This window comes from Nilaparvata lugens, chromosome 6, assembly GCF_014356525.2.
Source record: "Nilaparvata lugens isolate BPH chromosome 6, ASM1435652v1, whole genome shotgun sequence".
Classification (NCBI taxonomy): Eukaryota; Metazoa; Arthropoda; class Insecta; order Hemiptera; family Delphacidae; genus Nilaparvata; species Nilaparvata lugens.
In genome coordinates this window covers 60490067-60514526 of record NC_052509.1, presented here as the reverse complement: position 1 = coordinate 60514526, position 24460 = coordinate 60490067, and the positions used below count along the sequence as shown (strand labels likewise).

General features: G+C 34.6%; 1 protein-coding gene across 1 annotated transcript in view; it reads left to right on the top strand.

Moving 5' to 3' along the window:
• The window catches only part of LOC111057992 (cyclic nucleotide-gated cation channel subunit A-like), a 289690-nt gene that overhangs the window by 165485 nt on the left and 99745 nt on the right, over positions 1 to 24460 (top strand). Inside the window, exons 8-9 of the mRNA XM_039431598.1 lie at positions 14685 to 14932; positions 20638 to 20793. Coding sequence (XP_039287532.1) covers positions 14685 to 14932; positions 20638 to 20793 — 404 coding nt within the window. The remainder of the gene's footprint in view (positions 1 to 14684; positions 14933 to 20637; positions 20794 to 24460) is intronic.

The following is a 24460-nucleotide window of genomic DNA, read 5'->3' as shown; positions in this document are numbered from 1 at the left end:
GTTATTAGAATAGTGTCATTTGCATTGTAAATAAATAAATAAATGAAATGTGACAAGAGCCAATCAGAGGATATTTTTTTAGAAAGAAGGCTTCTCCGATTAGTTTTTGTCATTTTGTGACATTTGATGATTATTAAAATCCAACAGGCTTTTGTGCAACTGAGCCTTAGGGTTTAAACTTAGATTGGTTAACTGTTGATTCAAACTCGGAATGTAAAACATTATAATAAATGCGACCATAGCTCCATTGAACCCCCGATTAGTGTTGAACTTTCATAGTGCGTATGACTTCCAGGCGCGTAGGCTAAATATCAGTTTGAACAAGCTCAGTTTATCCGGGATTGGATAAAGCTATAGTTTGGCTAGTTACCTTAATTTAAATGTGTTTCCATTGATGATAACAGTTGAATTGAGAATAAATTAATTATTATTATTTAACGAAAATCCAAATTAAATGCTGTACTTCACCAAGAAGACTTCTGAATTACAGAATTCAATTTGGATTTTCGTTTAATAATTGACCGAGTGAAGTGAGGTCTAAGATTCAAGTCGACGGCTTGGCATTTCTCTTAATGTTTAAATGTTTATATGTTTGTATGTTGCGCATTTACGGCGAAACGCGGTAATAGATTTCCATGAAATTTGACAGGTATGTTCCTTTTTTAATTGCGCGTCGACGTATATACAAGGTTTTTGGAAATTTCGCATTTCAAGGATAATACAAAAGGAAAAAGGAGCCTCCTTCATACGCCAATATTAGAGTGAAAATCAGACTATAGAATTATTAATCATAAATCAGCTGACAAGTGATTACACAGATGAGTGGAGAAGCAATTTAGACTGCTGTATTTCCATGAGGTCTATAGTTTCAATCAGGTACTTGAGGATGAGAATACTGCGTGAGGTCTACTGTTCACAGAACTACTAGTAATAACTGATTCATTGGCATTTGAATTATTGCAATATCTCAGTAATCTACATCTGAAAATGAATTGTAGTCAGCTGATGGTTCAAACTCCGATTGAACTGCTATTGCAGCCTAAAATGCTTGCAATTGATTGGATATTGAGAATACGGCTGGCATAAGTAGTGACCAATTTGGGTACTCGAACATGAAGGCTCCAGAAATTTCTCAGAACGCTAATGGACTTGATCGCCTTGCAAACTTTTTTATTAACAGCAATATGGTATATTATACTACTTGTTCTTCACATTGCATATTCCGAGAATGATTCATACAAGGGTTTAGTGCCTTGCAACGCGGCCAGAGAAAAAGAATAGAATAGAATAGAATAGAATAGAATGACTGCCTTTATTTTATACCTGGGAGGGCGAAGTTAGGGCGCAGTCGGCCCTCTCTTACACTTAACCCTCCAATACAATACTAAAATAAAGAAATACTATAAAAAAGAAAAGATAGGCTAGTTAGAATCTTAGAACCCTATTTGGAATTGAATGTTCAGATGTTATTCTAGATCATTTTCATTAAACTTGATCTTGAAAATACTACAAACTTCTCCCGAGTCATGTCATTCTACTAACTGGATACATCCATCTCCTATTTCACTCCTCCATTCACCATCTCCATCAAATTCATATCATCAAATTTATATTTACATTCTTCACTGAGTATTGAATGTTGCATGAGGCTTCAGAAATGTTCATCACTTATCTTCATCAGTTGATTATTCTGGAATTCGGTTGGCTATTCTGGAATTCAGTTGGCTATTCTGGAATTCAGTTGGCTATTCTGGAATTCAACTCAATCATGGCTCTCAATAATAGTGTATGTTTCAAAATTCTGAATTAATTTCATTTATTCATTTATACAATAAGTACATTATCAAAATGATAGGGAGAGGAAAAATAGGTTAACCTTGTGCTATAATTCCTCTCCCAAATTCAGATAACACATAGTCCGAAATAGGTTGAGTCTAGTGTTCTTCAATTCACAAGATTTTCAGTCCTTAAGTATTTTCACAAAGTGGATTTTCAAATTCAGATGCTTCAAAACTGATCATAGAAGAAATATTTCACATTACTATATCTAAAATAGGAAATATTCACATATTGACAATATAATTTTGAAGAATTACCGGAAAACAAACTAAATTCAATTTTTTTTTATTTTATTTATTTACAATGCAAATTACATTGAAAGATGAAATAATAAGATAGTCCTTGTGTTATTTTTCTTCCAAATTTATAGGTGAAAAAGTCCGAAATATAAGGTTAGAATTTCACGTGTACAGTTTTGATAAAATTTCAGTCCAAAACAAAAATGAAAACTATAAATTTTGAATTTAGATGGCTAGAATTAATAAAATTAATTAGAAATATTCCACTCAATTACCACTTGTAACGAATAATATTGAGTTATTTTAGAAAATTTGGAACCATTCAAGCAACACAAACTTGTAAATTGAATCACAATTATCCATTGCAATTTTATTTCTCATGTCGATTAATAATCAAATTTCAATAATAGAACATGATTCAAAATTCCCAATCAAATCACAATTATCCATGGTAATTCTTTCTATTCACTATTCAAATCAATAATCTATTATTACTTCCAATGATAGTGGATTTTTCTAAATCTCAATCAAATCACGTTAATTCATGGTAAAATCCTATTCACCATTCAAATCAATAATAATTTTATTATTACTTCCAATGATAGTTGATTTCAAAAGTTCTCAATCAAATTACGAAACTAATCAAACTGGAACTGGATTATAGTCAATGCATGCACTAACAGAAGATGCAATCAACTTCGTAATCATTAACCGGTGCAAATCAACAAATTTAGCACGTTGGTCAAGAACAGAAATCACAAGCAAGCAAACATCACGATTACTATGGCGGCTGGTACGATTCGAAATCAATTTCATGGAGTGGCTCTCGGCTTCCATGTCCATAAACCAGGTTGCCATCATCCATAAACTCATCATCATCATCCATAAAATTGCAGCACTGCAAATCTATCATAATCAGTCCAGCATCTGCATTTGATTAAGTGCAGACGGCAAATTGGAGTGATGACGAAAATGCGTCTCGACTCATTCATTAAAATTGGAGTGAGGCGAAAATGAGCCGCGATTCATTCATCAAATGACAAATGGGAAGATTGATTTCGCACTGGCCTCTGCGTTCGTTATTTGTGAGAGCGAAATGATTTTTGTGTTTTTCTGTGGGTAGCTTCGCTGATATTTTAGATGTGAGGATTTTCACGATTTTCGTGTAGGTGTTGTATGAATAAATTTGATAAAATAAATTAAAATTACCTCATCACTCTGAATAATAGTTTTGGTAATGACTCTAAATTTGTTTCTGGGTTCCACTTGTTTCCTTTTATCAGATAGCTTATTTTCGTCTTCAAATTACATCGATTAAAGATTTAATTGGTGCATTCAGAAACTCACTCTGCTCTCGTATGAATAGGGTAATAGTGTAGAAGGAAACTTAGCAAATAGTGTGATCGTCCAATTTTATAGTTCGGTGGTAAAAAGTTTGGCGTTCATAGCTGGATGGATTCAGATAATTAGAAAAAACGTATAGAATCACTACGAAATTCAGGCAACAGACTAGTTTTTCAAACACTTTTTCCATTGACTGTAAAACTGAATAGGGAAAATGAGAGACTATAGATCAAACCAGTGAACGATGAACTGATTCAGGTTTACAATTCACGGAGTAGTTTTTTGGAGAAGTTTTAAATGGAGAATCTCTCAAATTCGTTTGATTCGTGGAGCTTGAATGGTGAATTTCATCTGTTTTGTACGTAGGTTTTAGTACAAATTCTACCTTTCCAATGATGTAGTGGATTTCCTGTAGTCGTGGTGGAATATTCCAATGAGATAATAATCATAATGATTAATTTATAATTGTTTTGAACATAATAGTAGCATTAATTTTATTTTTGAGTCCCTTCTTTGCAAGACCATGATCCTTATTAAATTGTTCACAAAATATTTCCACATTACTGGAAAATATTATCTCATAGCACTCCACTCATGCCAGAATTACTTCTTTAAAACAAATCACACAGAATCATGAACATTTATTTGAAAATTTGTTCCATAAATTATTCTAATAATATTAGCATCAAATCGATGTCTTACCTCTTGTTCGTTACATAATCCTGAATTCTCATCACTTCCTATCCTCTAATATAATACTGCAGATACTAAATACTAATAATAGATACTAATAATAATAAATTGTAAGAGGCGTACCTTTGTCATCGCATTATCCATATTGTATCCTTTATGTTTATCATTTTATGTTAACGATATTGCTAATTTGATTCACTTCATCACTGAACATATTATTGAAGCACACTTTTGTATTCCTTCACTTCAACGAATTTTTTACACTATTTCAACTTGTGGTCATTCATTTGTAATCTTGCACATAACCCCACATATTGGCGGTCGTTTCAACGCACTTGCACCTTTACATCATCCAATAAAATTATGGAAGTACCACACCGCATCCTGGAACCCACATCGGCGACTTCAAGGACGGAAGATGTCGCGTGGGATAAACGCCCATGCATTGCCGTTCCAGAGGTCCGGACGCCCGCATCTCATATCATAGAACCATTGCCGCCGACTGAGGACCACATACCCACCCTTCCTGTGCTAGAGATGAGCATCATCCTGGAAGCATTAAACAATGCATATGAAGGAAACAGACAAGCAATTGACGAACTAATTGAAGAAGCCCGACAGATGCGGAAAACAGGTAAACAAGGTCCTAAAAAAACCGGAACAAAGGTGGAAGGAAGCAGTAGAGAAAAGCAGGATGTTAACACGGCAGAGTGAAGAGAAGTGTCATGCAAAGGAAATCAGTATTGGACCAGTGATCGAGCCCACGCACGCGGAAATAAACATACTCGAAAAGGAGGTTAAGGTCAAACAAGCAAGAGAAGAAATAATTAAAGAAAACAAGAAAGCACGGGAAGAATTAAAGAAGGAAATCCAACAGTGGAAGAAAACAAGTGAACAAGGTTTTGAGAAACTGGATCAACAGTTGAAGGAAGCAGCGGAAAGAAGCCGGATGTTAGGACAGCAAATCGAGGAGAAAAGTCGGACAATTAGAATCAATATTTGGACCAATGATCGAGCCCATACATGCGAAAGCAAACATACTCGAAGGAGAGGTCATAAAACAGGCAAGCGAACGTGACACATGTATGGAAAACCAACCCACCGAGAATGTCAAGACTGAGGTCGCACCGCACCCCGCAGAACGCCAGGCCGGGGACGACATCCATCAAGTAGAGGGACAGCCCGTACTACCGCCCGCAGAGTGCCAAAACGAGCCGGACGACATCGCCCGCCAAGCCGAGGACGACATCCATGGCATAGAGGGGCCAGCCGTACAACCGCGCGCCGGACACCAGGAGTCCAAGGATGTTGCCCACCGCGTAGAAGAGCAGCCCGGACCGCCGACCGCCCACATCACCGTCCATCCACCGAAGACAGCGCCTGCAACATACAAACCCAATACTCATGAAGATAACCCACAAAACAATAGAAGTAAAACAGAAACCCACAACAAATCAAAATCAAAACAAAAAACCGAAAAACTATGAATCAAAACCACAAACAAGAAGAATTACAATACGTCCAAAAAGAAAACCAACTAGTAGAGTGCATTTACACCGCCGTCATATAAGGCTGAAATCCTACATCAAATCTTTTACCAGCATTCAAGAAAACAGGAAAATAATATTAAGAAGAATCTATTCACACCGCAGTCATGTCCGGTTAAAATCAAGTAGACTGTACACCGGCATGCAAAAAAGAAAAGGATTATTTGAAAAAACCCACAGACACCACCGGCATGTCAGATTTAAGGATATCAAACTGCATGTTACCGGCCAACAAAGAGGAAACGAGTTTGTAAAAATCGATCTACACCACCGGCACATTCGTTTCAAGCCGAGTTTAGTAAAACGGATAGTTGCAAATTGGAATGGAAACTTTGAAATAAATCAGAAATCAAATTTAGATGGGGGCTTGAGGAAATAATAATCTTTTAATCAATTGGAAGCTACGTTGTGAATTACATCAATCATCAAACTTGTCATAATCACAGCCTACCCACCGAATCATATCTTTGCAGACTAGCATCTTTCTACTGCAGCCTAATCAACATAGCCTAAACTTCGCCGCATCTCAGCCAATAAGGAAATATTATTAATTCACTTCAAATGAAGAAACCGAAATCAACTTTAATAACAGAAGAAAATAAAACTACAAAACAACTCTAAAAATCTACCAACCAGATCAAGCCATCAGTCTCGTGCTACAGTCATCACCGAAACAATCGTCTAATATCATCTGCACAACTGAAAAATAGAAACAAGAATTATAGTATCCACGGAAAATAATTATAAATTAGAAATAACATGAAATTAGTAGTGAGTAGGAGGAAAGAAAATAAACAAAGTTTATTTGAAAAAAATGTGTAAATCTAACCTTGAAATACAGAATCAATAGAAAAATCTATTCAGAACCAAAGCCTGTTCGATAATTTTCTTCGTCACACCAACCAATGTGTGCGAAATCCTAGAGTCAATGTATAGAATCAAAGCAATATCGTTATTTAATTATTGTAACCTGTATTTAATGTGGAATTATAAGTAAAAAACGCAACCAAAAATATATATTATGTTAATTTGCACGAAATGCGCATGTTCTGTGTTATATGAATGTATCTCTAAAAAACTCCAAAGAAAATGAAATTCTTACCTTCAAATGTGAAATTTATTACTGTTGCATCAAAAGATCATGAATTGAAATTCAAATTGATAAATGTAAGACTTAATATTTGTAACCAACATTGATAAAAATCAAGAAAGCCATTTCAAGTGTAACCCCGTTTGTACACAACGTACTAAGCGCAAATAAGAAATTGCTCGAGTCAAACGGTAGACGATTGTCAAGTCACCGAAGTAAAATCACACTCTCACCCAATTTATGTAAAAGCCAAACCAAAGAGTCGAAACCTGTAATAACTATGAAAAAATGATGAAAGTCTATATTTGTTGCAAATACTATTCAAATCTTAAGAAGTAGTATGTGAAATTTTGTATATTTGTTATAGTTATGGGTCTGCTCATAAGCCACCCGTGAGTGGAAATTGTGGAGTTATTTTAATGAAGGATCCAAAGAGACCTCATTAATTATTGTATTCGATTGTATCCAATGAAAGGAACAATCAATTATTTATTTTCTCGTAGCCAAAAGTGCACGATATATTGTTTTTAGTGTTAAGTGTTGAGTTTTCGTAGAAGTAAGGAGATGAAATAGTGTATTCATCACAATATCGGATTTTTCAAATAGTCATTGTTTCGACTCGTCTCCCAATTACCTATTTAAAATATCCTGGGGGCTTTTGTGTGATGAATCTTTCAAATAGATCTCATGAAAAGAGAGAAAAATTGTGATTACCTTTTAAAATGAAAGAATTTGCTAAAGGAATAGTTGGCGACCGAGCGATAAAGCTTACTTATCAATAACTATATATTAGATAAGAGTACCGTTCTGTACCGAATATTTTCTAGGAAAATTATTCAATAAAATTATAATTATTTTGCAAATAAAGCACAAATTATTTATGAATCGCTCACTGATTTTGAGGTTACACTTTGTTTACTATCGATCAGATGTTTTTAAAACAGTTCGAACGCAGCTGACTGATTCGAAGTATCGTCAAATGTCACGCTGGCTTCACGTAAGATATAATACCATCTCTAAAAATCAAAACTATCCATAAAGGATCAAGAATTTCAAATAAAAAAAATAAAATGTATGTGTTATCGTTGAAATTATTATTATTTAAGAAATTATGTTATATGTCAGGTCTTATTGTAACTAAATAGGTCATAGCATGAAATTATATTATCGATAAAATGGCAGAAATTATTTATAACAATCTCAAACCTAATAAAAATTGTACAAGAATATTAATTTATTAATAATTTAATTCAACTGAACCACATGGTAATTAAATCTCTATGGCAGGTCTAAGCCAATCACAGTGCATAGAAATAGCACCAAGAAGGTGATCGTTTGAAAGCAACACATGTTAATCTATTATCAGACAACAACCCTGCCTTATCAGTTACACTAGCACATGTACATTGTATGAGAGGAACTATGTCTATAAGATTAAGCAGTTTTAAGAATTACATAAATTAAATTATTATTGTAATTAAAGGAATTGTATTCTACTGCTTGCCACTGACGTCATGTTTACGTCACAAGCGTTCTACCAATGGCAAATTTTTATGCAAATTATTACATTAAGATTCTGAGAAGCAAGGTCTAGCCTAAAAGCTTAGAGAAAAGAGCAGCACTTCCCTTTTGAAATCCTTACCGTGTAGATCTCTTTTATAGTTACCAAAGACCTATTTGTGAAAATTTCTTGTTCGATTTTAAATGTTCTATTTGTGAGCCGATATTTTAGGCCAATTTTATTTGTTATTCGTAAATTTCTGTTCTCATCAATCGATAAATTTTAAAAGCTTAAAGTAAATTATCCCTTAATTAATTTGGTGAAGGAAATATTAAATTAAAATTCCCCACGTGCTGAAACCGAAGCCCGGATTGTCGCCGATCAAACGATTTTTGATCTAAAGAAGAAAACCACGACCGCCAAGGAAATTCACGTGAGTTATAAGTTTTAAAAGGGGCCCCAATCTACGCTTCGAAAATATTTCAGTGCAGAAAAACATAAATTTTTCTTCGTTAAATTATTGGCCACGCCGACTAGCGCTTTAGCATTTAAGAGCCTAGAATTTATTCATATTAAATTTATAAGAATTTGTAGTTGATTAGCTATCCTCCGCTGCCTGAACCACGACCCCGAACATTTTAAAATATTTTCTATAATTCATTTTTTCACTATTTTTTTCAAACTGTTAGATTTTATCAATTGTAAAATTCTGTCGAATCACGCATGGTATCATGCAAGCACAAGAAAATTTTTAACTATTCTATTAATGCTAAATTATTGTCAACCTGTAAATCAAATTCTGAACCTGCACTGTATGATTACATATTTTATTATAATATATTTCAGTTTTGTTAATTCGCTTTCTGAGTTCGATTATTTCTTAAGCCTGTCAATTATTGTGTCTGATACGTTCTATCATCATCAAGAACCGATCGAATACGATCATTGGAATAATTGAATTAAACTGGATACTGGAACAGATCTAAGTGGATGTAGCGAGTGGGGTCCGATCGAGATATTTATTCTTTGTCCTTACCTGCTCATATATCAGCTTTTATCTGTTACCTACCTCGACTTAGGAGCGAACGCATCAATTGTACAGCAGTGGCAGCCATAGATCATATAAATTCCTACAATAGAGCTTAAAACCCGACAAGACTCTGTTCTCGAAATATATTCTGAACGATATTTGGTCCAAATACCGTATTTTAATCCTTCAGAACTTATTAGAGACGCAGTCCGTAAATTATCTACATCGGGATTTTTGCTCGACCTGTATGATTTTGTATGCTCATTCTTCACAGGTAATAATTTTAAGGTATCCGTATTCAGTGTTTAGCGTCCGCTACACTACTTATAAAAATTTCATCATTATACAATCTGTCATTAGAAGAATCAAGGGTGAGCGAGCGTTTAGGCCTCCCGCGATTCCGACAATTGTATGAATCTTGTAGTGAATCAATCAGTCTGGTGTTCACTCAGCGTCCACACACGCAATTACAAAATTTATAGCCGCTACACCATTGACTCAGTACAAGATTCACTCTACATGTGTGAAGCCGTTAAAAAACGCACCACATGATTTGCCGGCCCAACGTGAGGCATTTGGATACAGCACTACATGATTTGGCAAATCACCCTACATATGTGGAGGCGAGTAAAATACAGCTTTACAATATCTAGAGTGAAAAGTACGACTTTTTCTCCCTGTGGGAAAAAGTTTTAAGCCCGAGGCGAAGCCGAGGGCAACAATTTTCCTGAGGGAGAAAAAGTATTTTTCGCTCGTGATGTACACAACGTTTTTCCTCCATCTACATTTTTTTATAGAAACTGCAAATAATATCATTTTAATAACTTACGTATTGGTGACAATGTTTCCTAACAACATAACCTAAAATATGAAACCCAAAAACCGGTCGTATGATTGGCACTGCCGATTGCACTATCTATCGGCAAAAGTTGTGAGAATTATATCAGCTGGGCGTCAACCAAAAATAGATCACACGGTTCAGATTTGAATTGCAGATCAAAAATATTTTGTTGGCTGGTATTTTGAATAGAATATAATATTTTTAAAATTGTATAAATTTTTATCGTCTACTAATATTAAGAATATAATTTCATACAAACATATATTTCATGAGTTGATCAAATTTCTGGTTGTGGTATTGAATTCAGTTGACTCAATGACAGATACCTCTATTATGCTTTCTCATCTGAGCTTAGACCTTCTACCCTATTACAATGTAAGTTTCAAAATAGAGATGCTTCCCATGTTATTTAAATGGGATCACTTTTCCTCCCTAGGGAGTTTTTCTGTTTTTTACTATTGAGAGCGAAAAAGTGACACTTTAGTATTATGTTTCAGGGAGTAAAGTAAGTACTTTAGACAGTAGGTGGAGGAAAAATATGTTATTCTTCATTTTTCCAATTCACACTCCTAGATGATAACTCCCTAAGAACATGGTTCCAAGGCAGGTTATATAGCCTAAACATTGTGCAGTACTATTAACTTCTCTCCTCACCCAAAGCATTTAGCGGAAATATAAATGGTACCAGACCTATTTTCCCAGTTCTTCCCAATCTGCATCCCTCTAAATAGATAATTCACACAAAGCATTTAGTAGGAATAAAAATGGAACCAGACCTATGCTCCCTGTTTTCTCCAACCTGCTCCTTTGAATAGATAATCAATGATAATGGTTCAGTCCTAGAAATTTACGAATATTTTCTTCTCCCAATCACCAATTATTATTAAACCGACAGTCCCGTCTCTCAAAGCCTTTTTCCCTGTACCCAATAACTAACTGCACCCTGGATTCAGAAGTCCAGTGCACTCCGAACCATAACTAACATAATAATAGCCCAGCGACACTTGCTTTGGAATGGTCTCAATGATAATTCGACTAGCGGCCGAAGTAAGTTGTTTATGGAGTCAATAAAACTTCCGCCATGAACGGGAGGTGGTGGGGGGTCGGTTTGGCCGTGAGCCAGTGGAGTCTCAAGAGAAAACTGCCACCCACTAGTGAGGTTCACTTCAAACTGTCAGATTTTCCGGTAAATGGTATCAAAGCTTCCTATTTGTCCAATGCTGGCAGTTGAGAGTGGATTTCGCACGACCATTGCCTTTGAATTAGAAACCTTGCATTGAGACTCGTTCAAATGCAGGAAGTCCTTAGAGCTCCAGGCAAAGAACGTTGCCAACTGAGCCTCATAGTTTCGCTATCAAGCTTTGCAATGAAATGAGGGATGAATGAGGGAGATATTAATATAATTATGTTATCATTCACGTATTTTGATGTCTCGATCAAAATTATTCTGATTGAAGAAATTAATCAATGTTTCACCATAAAATAATTATGAGGGATGAATGATGTAGATATTGGTATAATTCTGTCAGCGTTAACATATTTTGATACTTTGTTCAAAATTCTGATTGAAGAAATTATAACATTATAGAGCTTTGCCTACAGAACTTCATAGTTCCACCATCAAGGTCCGCTATAAAATTATCAAGAGGGATAAATAATGAGAAATTGCTCTGATATGGATATGTTTGGATGTTTCATTGTTGAAACAGATTGATGACTGATTACTGATAACCATGTATAACATTATTTTATGAAGTTTTACAATTAACTGGAAACTGTGGTTGAATATTGGTCACTAATCATATTTTATTGACTGTGACGTGTGCGTTCTCTGTTTTTAGATTTTATTAAACGATAATACTTAAAGTATCATCATCATCATTATCATCTGACTTCCGCAGTATAGCAAACTGCTTGCCTTATGACTGCCTGTTCCAATCTTTGAAATAGTCTTTTGCAAATCAAAATTCAACTTAATAATCCTGCTTAATTTTGAAACAATCTTTTTATTGGTCTCTTGCATACAAGAGGTTTTTGTAATGAGAGCTTTCACAGAGATTCTACCAGTTTGCATTCAGTCAATGTGCGGTTCCCATCCACTTCGTAATTTTTAATTTCTTCATTCAGTAGCTCAGAGCCCCTTTCGAATGACCTTATTTCGAGTATTTGAACTGTATTCGAAGTATAAAAAACTGAATTGACAGTTGAAATCATCACCCAGCAAGTGCTGCTACCTATGGGCATAGCTTAGAGTTACATTCACTAGAAACTGTCGACCAATCAGGAGAGAGTTAAGGCGGAGTTAAAAATATCACCCAACATGTGCTGCCGTCTACAGGCAGGATTCCAAATTGAATTTACTGTTGCCCAATAGTCCAGTCGCCACAAATGAAACGGCACTATTTCCAAATCAATCTTATTTTGATTATAAATTCATTTTCAGATTCAATGAAATTAAAGAGACTGTTCCATTCAGGTTTCAAATATATATTTAGTTTAAATGAGGTATCCCAGTTGGGCTACTCAAAAGTTCAATCATAGAGAATAACCAGTACTCTTGTAATATATTCAAATTGAACTCGGCTAGTTTCAAATTTATGTCTAAAAATCACACTTAGGAATGACATAGATGTCGAAACAATTTGTGTTTATCAAAAAAATATTACAAGGGTACTGTAGTGAGGTCCACGTTATAATGGCAGTGGATAGGAGAACAACGTTGCCGATCCTCTATCTTGTCAATGCCTTCTATAGACGGTAGCTGATACAGGTTTATTGATTTTACTGTTCATTCTCGTTTAAAATAACCAATTATATTTTATTAGTCAAGAAATTATATTTTTCAATAATTTCATAATGGATTTTCATAATTAGGATGAAATATTGTTGATTAATTATTAATTTTACATTGTTGAAAGACGATCTGGCAACAGAGCAAAGCGAGAAAGAGATAGCGCTATCCACTTTGTTGAATGATAGACAAGGATAGCAATACCATTGTTAATCAAACTCTACCATTATAACGTAGAACTCACTATAGTTATTTTCTATAGTGATATATAATTTTATTCTGTTCTACACACATATTATTCAAACTCTGGGAATAGTAGGATATACAGAATAGTAAGACTATACTATCTTATCGTGGATTCTCTTCAATTTTGATGAAGGCGATACAACACTACCGAAGCTAAGAATAATAGGTTTCCAGACAGCTGGAAAAGTTCTGGACATTGGAAGAAATTTCCCCTGGAGTCATTACACGCCTGCTGAACAAGTCAAAGTTGAACAGCATTATCTCGACACGGTCGAACGTAATGAAGATGGCCGCTTCTCGGTCTCATTGCCCAAAAAAGATTCATTTTTCAAACTAGGTCAAGCACTCCTAACTGACATCATCGACTTTACTGATTTTAGAGATGGGAATTACTGAGATATTTTATTTTATTCATTTATTGTATAAAATACTATAATCATAATACAATATTATGACATTGGAGGAAAAACTAGGCTGAGCCTGTTTCTATTCAAAGCAGTCAAGCACTTTAGGTTAGGTCAAGCACTCCTAACTGACATCATCGACTTGACTGATTTTAGAGATGGGAATTACTGAGATATTTTATTTTATTCATTTATTGTATAAAATACTATAATCATAATACAATATTATGACATTGGAGGAAAAACTAGGCTGAGCCTGTTTCTATTCAAAGCAGTCTAGCACTTTAGGTTAGGTCAAGCACTCCTAACTGACATCATCGACTTGACTGATTTTAGAGATGGGAATTACTGAGATATTTTATTTTATTCATTTATTGTATAAAATACTATAATCATAATACAATATTATGACATTGGAGGAAAAACTAGGCTGAGCCTGTTTCTATTCAAAGCAGTCAAGCACTTTAGGTTAGGTCAAGCACTCCTAACTGACATCATCGACTTGACTGATTTTAGAGATGGGAATTACTGAGATATTTTATTTTATTCATTTATTGTATAAAATACTATAATCATAATACAATATTATGACATTGGAGGAAAAACTAGGCTGAGCCTATTTCTCTCCAAAAGTTTTGATAAAATGTTAATGTTGTCCAAAAGATAAGGTTATATAATCACACACTGCTTCGTCACTTGATTTTTGGTCCAGGAATGATGATTTAACATTTGAAATATATTCTTCTCCATGTGCCGTCTCCTTGGTGGAGGTTGGCTATCATGATGGCAATTTTCACCCTGCTTACAGCTAACTTGAAAAGTTCATTTGAGGTGCACTTGAACCAATCCTTTAAATTGCGCAACCAAGATATCCTTCTTCGCCCCACTGACCTCCTACCTGTTATTTTGCCTTGCATAATGAGGTGCAATATTCCATACTTGTGTCCTCTCATTATGTGACCGAGGTACCTCAATTTGCGCTCCTTGATTTCACCAATGAGTTGCAGTTTCTTACCCATTCTCCTGAGAACCTCTTCATTACTGAGATATTGCATTCATCTAATTCAATATGGATTCTCGTTTTTTAATAATTATTGCTGTCAATCTTTTTGTTGCCAGGCGAAACACCACAACCAGAGAACGACGCCGAATACATATTCGTGGTGGTGGACTTTCTGGCCGGCGTGCTGATCTTCGCCAGCATAGTGGGGAACATCGGCAACATGATCTCCAACATGAACGTGGCTCGCATGGAGTTCCAGAACAAGATGGACGGCGTCAAGCAGTACATGAACTTCCGGAGGGTGTCCAAGGAGCTCGAGGCTAGAGTCATCAGGTGGTTCGCTTACACGTGGGCTAATAAACAGGTGAGGTTACCGCAAACTGCCCACTCCAATAAATAAATAAATAAATGTCTATTTCAAAAAAAAAACTAAAACTAGAAAATCAATTACAGAAAATATTAGATAAATTACAATTCATACAATAGTTAGTTACAAAAAATTCTTATAATGTATCCTCTACATGTTTAGTTTTCTCTGTGTGGAAATTGACCTACTCCACTATGGTGTACCATGTTAAAATAAATAAATAAATGTCTATTTCAAAAAAAACTAAAACTACAGATTCAGTTACAGAAAATATTAGATAAATTACAATTTCATACAATAGTCAGTTACAAAAAATTCTTATAATGTGTCCTCTACATGTTTGGTTTTCTCTGTGTGGAAATTGACCTACTCCACTATGGCGTACCATGTTCTAGAGTAGTTTAATATCAAAGTGAAAATTGTTATATTATTAGAATTATTATAATTGTATAACAACATCTTCAAAGACAATTGTTCAATTTTTAATCAGAAAAATATATTCTGGATAAGAGCCAGACCATATTAAGCGGTTCGTCAAGCGTTTTTTCAGACGCCAACCCAATCAGCTGATGAACAGCCAATCGAAGAGCATATTATATCCTGTCCTGCCGACTCTGTAAACTCCGTCTGAAAACGCTTGGAAAAAACGTTTATTATGGTCTGGACTTAAATTCCTTCTAAGTTCATAATTTAGTAGCGCATTTTAGTTTCAAGAGTTTGGAGTTACTTAGATACTCAGTAATGACTCAATAACTCTGGTCCTGTATCTTACCAACGAGCTTCAAATATTTTCACTAGCCGACAAGACTTTTCACAAACAGCCAACAATATATATGTTAGATAACTGTGGAATTGGATCAATTGGAACAATAAGTACATCATCAAAATGATAGGGATAAAAAAGTAAGGTAACCTTGTGCTATTCCTTTATTATTTTTATTATTATTATTATTATTATTATTATTATATTATTATTATTATTATTATTATTATTATTATTATTATTATTATTATTATTATTATTATTATTATTATTATTATTATATTATTTATAATGATAGCATTTTGAAAATTATGAAGGCTGCTCTGTATAAGTGCTCTAGAATTAGCAGGTGCTTTCCAATTAGTACTAAAAGAATAGTCTATTTTTCCATGATACAAGGCGTAATATTTTATGGAATAACATTGCATAGTTTGGCACCAAGTTATTTGAAGCAGCCTGTCTATGATGTAGTTAGGAGAATAACGCAAACTTTGTTCAATGGAATTGAGATTCACTTGTTGGTATCATGTCAATGGAAGCTCTTGCTAAATATACTGACCTGTCCAGAATTATTTTTTAAAATGAATTCAGAGAAGTTAATGAGATAGGTTATGGTTAAGAAATAGGGCATTTAGACCGCAAAGATATAATAATAACTATGGTAAGAGATTATCAAAATTTAGAATTCCTTACCTGCTGAATTGTCTGCCACCTGAGTTGAGAATTTGCAAGGAAAAAGCGAATTGAGAACAAAATTGAAAGATTTCTTATAAGAATAGCTGAATAGGATAAAACATCTTTTTCCAAGTGATTTTATTATGTGTTAGTGTGTTAAAATTTAGTCAGGTTAGTAAGTAGTCAAGTTATAAATATGTAAAGTTAGTAGCATACTAAAGTTAGTGAACAGAGAAGAAAAGGAAACATAAAAATAAAAATTCCAATAGGCTAGATTGATTTTAATATGGAAAATAGAAAGAAAGTATTGTATGTAAAATGTAATATGCTGATAGGTTAAGATTATAAAAAATATTGTAATGATTTATTACTGATGTTTATAAATTTTGAAGGTTATTTGATTGTGCTTCTGTGTTGTGTTCGTTTGTGTAATCTCTAGGCTGACGGCTACGGCCATCTGAATTTCGTTACTTGTGTATGAACAGTCAAAGAATTAAAGAGCGACTCAAGTGGTGAAAATCGGAACTTACTGTATGTCAAACTCTCAAGAATTTCCTCATTGTAGAATAAATACAGTAATGATTGAATGTGAATATATTATTATTATTATGTAAATGATTTTGACACTCCTCAATTAGCTATAAGCTAGAGGAGTAACTAAAAGCACTGAGTGTATTATGCTTGTAATGTAATTTGAAGGAATGAATAAATTGAATAAATTGAATTGAAAAATTGAATTGAAATTATTATTATTATTATTATTATCATTATTATTATTATTATTATTATTATTATATTATTATTATTATTATTATTATTATTATTATATTATTATTATTATTATTATTATTGTCATTTGTTTCGTGAAGCCACACAGCTGAGCAGAGCTCAAGTGGCATGTAACATGTCATGAACATTTTTCTATGCAAAGTGTATGCATCTGTATAAATTCAAAGTAACACAACAGTCCTCCATTGTATAGGGACACGCTTCCACAAGTACATTAGTAATTGAAGACAAGAAAAGCCTATGACTACCACATAATCGTATTCTTTCAGGTAGACAATTGAAGAGCTTCAGTCCCGAATAATATGGTCCTTTTTCCAAAAGTGTCAGTCTGTGAACGGGGTACTGATATATTGCTGAACTCTTTCTCTTGTGCTATAGCCATGGCAAACTACATTTCCTTCAAATCTCTCTGAATTTCTGAAGACAAAATTTACAGTCTCAAGGAAGTGCAATGCTGGGACCGTGAGAAACCTGTATTTTCTAAAAATGGGCCTACATGAATTGGATGGCCGCAAGCCTTTCCCAAATTTATATAGAGTTACACATAGTCCGAAATAGGTTATAAAATATGCACTTCTTATTCATACTATTAGTAGAAACAGCAGGCATAGCCCAAATACTTTTCTCTCTTTGAATTTAGTCCAACGCAGATAGTCTATGTCTGTCTTGAGTATCTATGCGATGAAATTGTTGTTTTTTTCTATGTTTTATTTGTCTTAATGAATATTGACACTGTTCCTTTGTATCTGTAAATAATTGTGAATTGATATGTTTTCAATTCAATTCAATAGTCATCAATCCATAGTAATCAATTTCCATTATTCTAGGAATGAATACTTGTGAACGAATGAGATGTGTTAATTATAGTATTATGTTGTTGTTGGTTATCCATCTTGTTTTCACTATGATTATTACTATCATTTTTCATTAAACTTTAAAGTAAAGATTACTATAATTGATAGTTTGGAATATTAAAGTTCTATGAAATACGATAGTTATATTATGTTTTATTAATTTAGAATGGAACTAGTTATTTCAAACGATTAATTATAGTAATCTTTAGAAGAGTGTATTGTGGTATTTCTCATTATCAACCGCGATATTCATATAATCTCATTCAATCGATTATCTTCAATCATTATTGAATTTTATTCCTAAAACTTTGACGTTGTGATCTTTGCCAGGCCCTCCACGAGGAACGAGTTCTGGCGACTCTTCCAGACAAGCTGAAAGCTGAGATCGCCATTCACGTCCATCTGAAAACGCTGAAGCAAGTCAGGATATTCCAGGACTGCGAACCGGGACTACTTCAGGAGTTGGTGCTCAAGTTGAGATTACAGGTGAGTCAATCCAACTTGAACTCCAGTTGACTTAAACTCTAGTTTACTTGAGCACCAGTTGAACTCTGATTGAACCGGACTTGGGAGTATTGACTTAGATTGAACGAGAATCGAATGTCGCCAGCGCTTAACTTTCGTTGAATGGAATCGTTAGTCGAATCTAGAAAAGAATAATTTAAGTGAGTTAGAGTGAGTGAGGAATAAAGTTAGTTTGATCTAGAATTAAAGTGAGTTGAACTGTGTGAAAGTGAGATGTTATGGTGTGATCACATTGAATGCGCATATGTGCGAGTGCAAGCTTGGTTATGCAGGATCAAGCGTGCAGATGAGAAAAAAAATTGAAAAGAGCAAAAGGAATATTCACAGTGGACACTACTTGCCCTTGCTGGTTGCGTTCAAAGAGAGCAGCTACATGCAAGTCACAACGTCTTTCAAATTTTATTTTTTGGCTCATGCATGATCTGACATGCACTTGCACATACACGCTTCCAATGTGATCACACCCTAACTACTAGTAGTTCTGTGAACAGTAGACCTCGCGCTCAGTAAGTTACATTGACCTGTTTTTTTCTCAAAATAATTAAATAATTTATCAATTTAAAATATTTAGAGAAAATCCTAAAAACAGAGCTTTCTGTCCTATCGTACCGTGACGAGTCGTCCCGGAATGTGAGTGTAAGTGCTGTTATCATCTGGCTGCAACAGTCTACAACGTTAATGGAAAGATACATTTTCAGTTTTTCGATGTTTTTGAACGGGTAGTAGTATAGTCAACTGTCTACTAACGTTGATGGAAAGATACATTCTTATAATATTCTATGTTTTTGAACGGTTAGTATTATAGTGCTCTAGACAGCTGATTTATGATGAATAATTCTAAAATCTGATTTTTACAATAATATTGGCGTATGAAGGAGGCTCCTTTCCATTTTGTATTATCCTTAAGATGCAAAATTTCAAAAAACCTTATGAATGCAAAACTTGAATCTCACTTCGCTCGGTCAATGAACCATTCGAAACAATCTTAGGTTTCACTGACAGTATTCCAGTTATTTAACCTCATATAGGATCTCTGTGGGATTCAATTTCATTTTTCCTCCACCTACTGGCTAAAGTACTTACTTTACTCCCTGAAACATAATACTAAAGTGTCACTTTTCGCTCTCGGTAGTAAAAAACAGAAAAACTCCCTAGGGAGTAAAGTGACTCCATTTAAATAACATGGGAAGCATCTCTATTTTAAAACTTACATTATAATAGGTTAGAAGGTCTAAGCTCAGATGAGAAGCATAAAGAGGTGTCTGTCATTGAGTCAACTGAATTCAATACCAGAACCAGAAATTTGATCAACTCATGAAATATATGTTGTATGATATTACTTCTTAATATTAGTAGACGATAAAATTTATACAATTTTTGAAATATCTTATTCTATTCAAAATACCAGCCAACAAATATTTTTGATCTGCAATTCAAATCTGAACCGCGTGATCTGGAGTCAGCCATTTTTGGTAGCACCCAGCTGATATAATTGTGACAACTCTTGCTAGATAGCGCAATCGGCAGTGCCAATCAGACGGCCGCTGTTTAGGTTTTAGATTTTAGGTTATGTTGTTAGGAAACATTGTCACCAATACGTAAGTTATTAAATGATTTATTTGCAGTTTCTATAAAAAAATGTAGATGGAGGAAAATGTTGTGTACATCACGAGTGAAAAATACTTTTTCTCCCTCAGGAAAATTGTTGCCCTCGGCTTCGCCTCGGGCTTCAAACTTTTCCCTCAGGGAGAAAAGTCGTACTTTTCACTCTAGATATACAAATAACTATTTAATGATCAAAGTTTCAGTTATCTGACCTCTCTTCTCATCTATTCCATATTGAATGAAATGGAACGCTAACCATACTAGTTTGAATCTATATTAATACAAATAGATGTTTTCTATAATAGTGAGGTCCACGTTATAATGAAATGAGAAAGATAGGAGAACAGCTTTGCCGATTCCCTGCCTTGTCACTGTCTTCTATTGAGGATAGCTGATATCGGTATATCTGATGTAATATTAACTGTTATCCTTGTTTCGAATAATCATTATTGTATTCCGTTCATGAACCTTGACTTTGGAATCTTCACCAGGCCCTCCACGAGGAACGAGTTCTAGCGACTCTTCCAGACAAGCTGAAAGCAGAGATCGCCATTCACGTCCATCTGAAAACGCTGAAGCAAGTCAGGATATTCCAGGACTGCGAGCCGGGACTACTTCAGGAGTTGGTGCTCAAGTTGAGATTACAGGTGAGTCAATTCAACTCAAACTCTAGTTGACTTAAACTCTAGTTTACTTGAACTCCAGTTGAACTCTGATTGAACCGGACTTGGGAGTATTGACTTAGATTGAACGAGAATCGAATGTCGCCAGCGCTTAACTTTCTTTGAATGGAATCGTTAGTCGAATCTAGAAAAGAATAATTTAAGTGAGTGAGGAATAAAGTTAGTCGGATCTGGAATTAAAGTGAGTTGAAGTGTGTGAAAGTGAGATGTTGTGGTGTGATCACATTGAATGCGCATATGTGCAAGTGCAAGCTTGGTTATGCATGATCAAGCGTGCAGATGAGAAAAAAAAATCGAATAGAGCAATATGAATATTCACAGTGATCACTACTTGCCCTTGCTGGTTGCGTTCAAAGAGAGCAGCTACATCATGCAAGTCACAACGTCTTTCAAATTCTATATTTTGGCTCATGCATGATCTGACATGCACTTGTACATACACGCTTCCAATGTGATCACACCCTAACTACTAGTAGTTCTGTGAACAGTAGACCTCGCGCTCAGTAAGTTACATTGACCTGTTTTTTCTCAAAAAATTAATAAATATTTTATCAATTAAAAATGTTTAGAAAAAACATAGAGCTTTCTGTCCTATCGTACCGTGACGTGTCGTCCCGGAATGTGAGTGTGAGTGCTGTTATCATCTGACTGCAACTGTCTACAACGTTAATGGAAAGATACATTTTCAAGTTTTTCGATGTTTTTGAACGGGTAGTAGTATAGTCAACTACTGTCTACTAACGTTGATGGAAAGATACATTCTTATAATATTCTATGTTTTTGAACGGTTAGTATTATAGTGCTCTAGACAGCTGATTTATGATGAATAATTCTAAAATCTGATTTTCACAATAATATTGGCGTATGAAGGAGGCTCCTTTTCCTTTTTTATTATCCTTAAGATGCAAAATTTCAAAAAACCTTATGCATGCAAAACTTGAATCTCACTTCGCTCGGTCAATGAACCATTTGAAACAATCTTAGATTTCACTGACAGTACTCCAGTTATTTAACCTCATATAGGATCTCTGTAAGATTCAATTTCATTTTTAATTATCAAAGTTTCAGTTATCTGACCTCCCTTCTTATCTATTCAATATTAAATGGAATGGAACGCTAACCAATGCTAGTTTGAATCTATTCATTACACAGAGATTTTTTCTATTATAGTGAGGTCCACGTTATAATGTCAATAAAGAAATAAAGGAGAGCAGCGTTGCCGACTCCCTGCCTTCTATTGAGGATAGCTGATTCTGGTATATCTGATGTGATATAAAAGGTTTATTCTTGTTTTGAATAATCAATATAATTATTTTATTCGTCAAGAATATATCATTTTTCAATGGTTGAAAAATGGATTTTCATGATTGAGATAGAATATCTTGTAAATTTATTGAATTTTTTCATTGTTTTGAAACGATCTGGCAACGTTGTTTGCAAGGAAAGGATAGTTCTGTGTGATCTGTTAAATGATATACAAGGATAGTAACACTGTCACAACAATGTAAATGAAATACTGCTATTATAACAGGGACCTCACTATAGTTCACTGCCTCAGAGCAGAGTGTGCCTGCACAAATGAAAATCGCACAACTTGGAGGCAGATTGAGGACCCGTACTGCGACTGTGGCGATATCCAGTCAGATGATCACCTCCTAAAATGCTGCCTTGCACCAGCATGCATTCGACAAGACCTCTTTGAATTTAATGACGAAGCTGTTAAAACAGTGGATTTTTATTTCAATTTAGGCATTTAATCATCTATCACCAGCAGACACGCACGAACGAACTATAGTTCAAATCTATTCATTACTAAGGGAGATTTCTATATGTGAACCTAAGATCTCTTAACTTCAATTACTTCCCAGTTTTCAACTTCAAAAGTCTCTTCTTAAAATTCTCATCTCACCATCTCAAGTGTTTCTGCAAAACGCTTATCTTTCCATCTCAAGTGGAGCTACTCAAAATTCAAAACACCAACTTTTCAACTTTTGAATGAGTGTTGAAAATTGCTGAAGAGTGGCCGACACAACTCACTTCACATTGATAAGTTGAGCAATAATGATGCACTGCAGTTGGAACGGAACTCGAAACATGAAATTCCAATTACTGAGGAGTTGAATCTGCTCAATTTCTCATTCGCAAATCGTTTAATTGAATGAGTATCTGGTTGTTAATGTCGTTTGAAGTTGAACATGGGTTTCGCATTATTTTGAATTAGGAGCGGATGTTATTGAAAAAGTCTGATGGATAACTTTGAATACTTCGTCATGATTATAATGATACTAGCCGTCAGGCTCGCTTCGCTCGCCATATCAGTCTAGCCAGGGGGGCTCCGCCCCCTGGACCCCCGACTGGATCGTCCAAGAATGGGATCAGCAGGCTCGCTTCGCTCGCCTGCATTTTTCATTTGAGCATTTTTATCATATGTTAGGACAATCCAGTCGGGGGTCCAGACTAAACGTCTGGCTAAACGGATATGGCGGGCGAAGCGAGCCTGACGGCTAGTAATATAATATTCCCAGGATTGAAGTTGCAGTGACCAATCAATTTTTTCCGCGATAAATGCATTTAAATCTTCAACTTGGTGCCAACCTAACAAAGTCAACCCAACTTAATGCCAACCTGACAAAATTATTAATTTAGTTGCCAGTTGTTAACAACTGTTTCGAAGAGGTACTCTATCTAGATTATAGTTCTATAGTAACATATGATATGGGAATTTCAATTTTATAACTAAGCGATTGGGAGAAGAAGAATATACATGCTAAAAGACGAACTTTAAACCCTTAAAAACAGCCCTTAGAGTTGAAATATTGCCAAAAGATTTCTTAGTGCGCCTCTAAAGGGTCAACTGAACATACCTACCAAATTTGAACGTTTTTGGTCCGGTAGATTTTTAGTTATGCGAGTGAGTGAGTGAGTGAGTGAGTCAGTCAGTCATTCAGTCAGTCATTCAGTCAGTGAGTGAGTGCCATTTCGCTTTTATATATATATAGATTATTGTTACCCTTTGATGAATAACTGCAATTTTTGAGTCATGATGGTAATGATATTATTGTTACCTTTGCTTATCACGCAAGTCATCAATGAGATTTTATTCACAGACCACAACAGAAACCTTATCTTATGAACATTTCATATAATTTTGAATACTTGAGACTGTGATTTGATTGAGATTTTCATTATGAACATTAATCAACTCCAATGACATTAATTGTTTTATGAATTGTATTGAGAAAAGATTCGTATTATCATGTCTATGGGAATGTCTATGAGAAGGAAAGTGAAGATGATTTGAAACTGTTTTGAGACAACATTTCTGTCATTAACTAGCCATATCAAACAAACTTCAGCCAATTTGATTCAAATTGATACACTTGGCTTGGAATCAAAATTATAACATTTTTGATAATTGTCATAGAAGTATTCATTATTTCATTCTAGGAAGGCTATATCCAAAAGTATTGCAATAATTTCGTTCTTAATTGAATAGCATGATCCATTAAAAGATAGGTTTACTTGATGGGTTTTCATATAGAATGATAATTTTATAATCTTCTATAGTGCATAAATAATGTTATTGCTCTCCATAGCATATTTTTCTTGATGTTTAAAAACGATACAATCC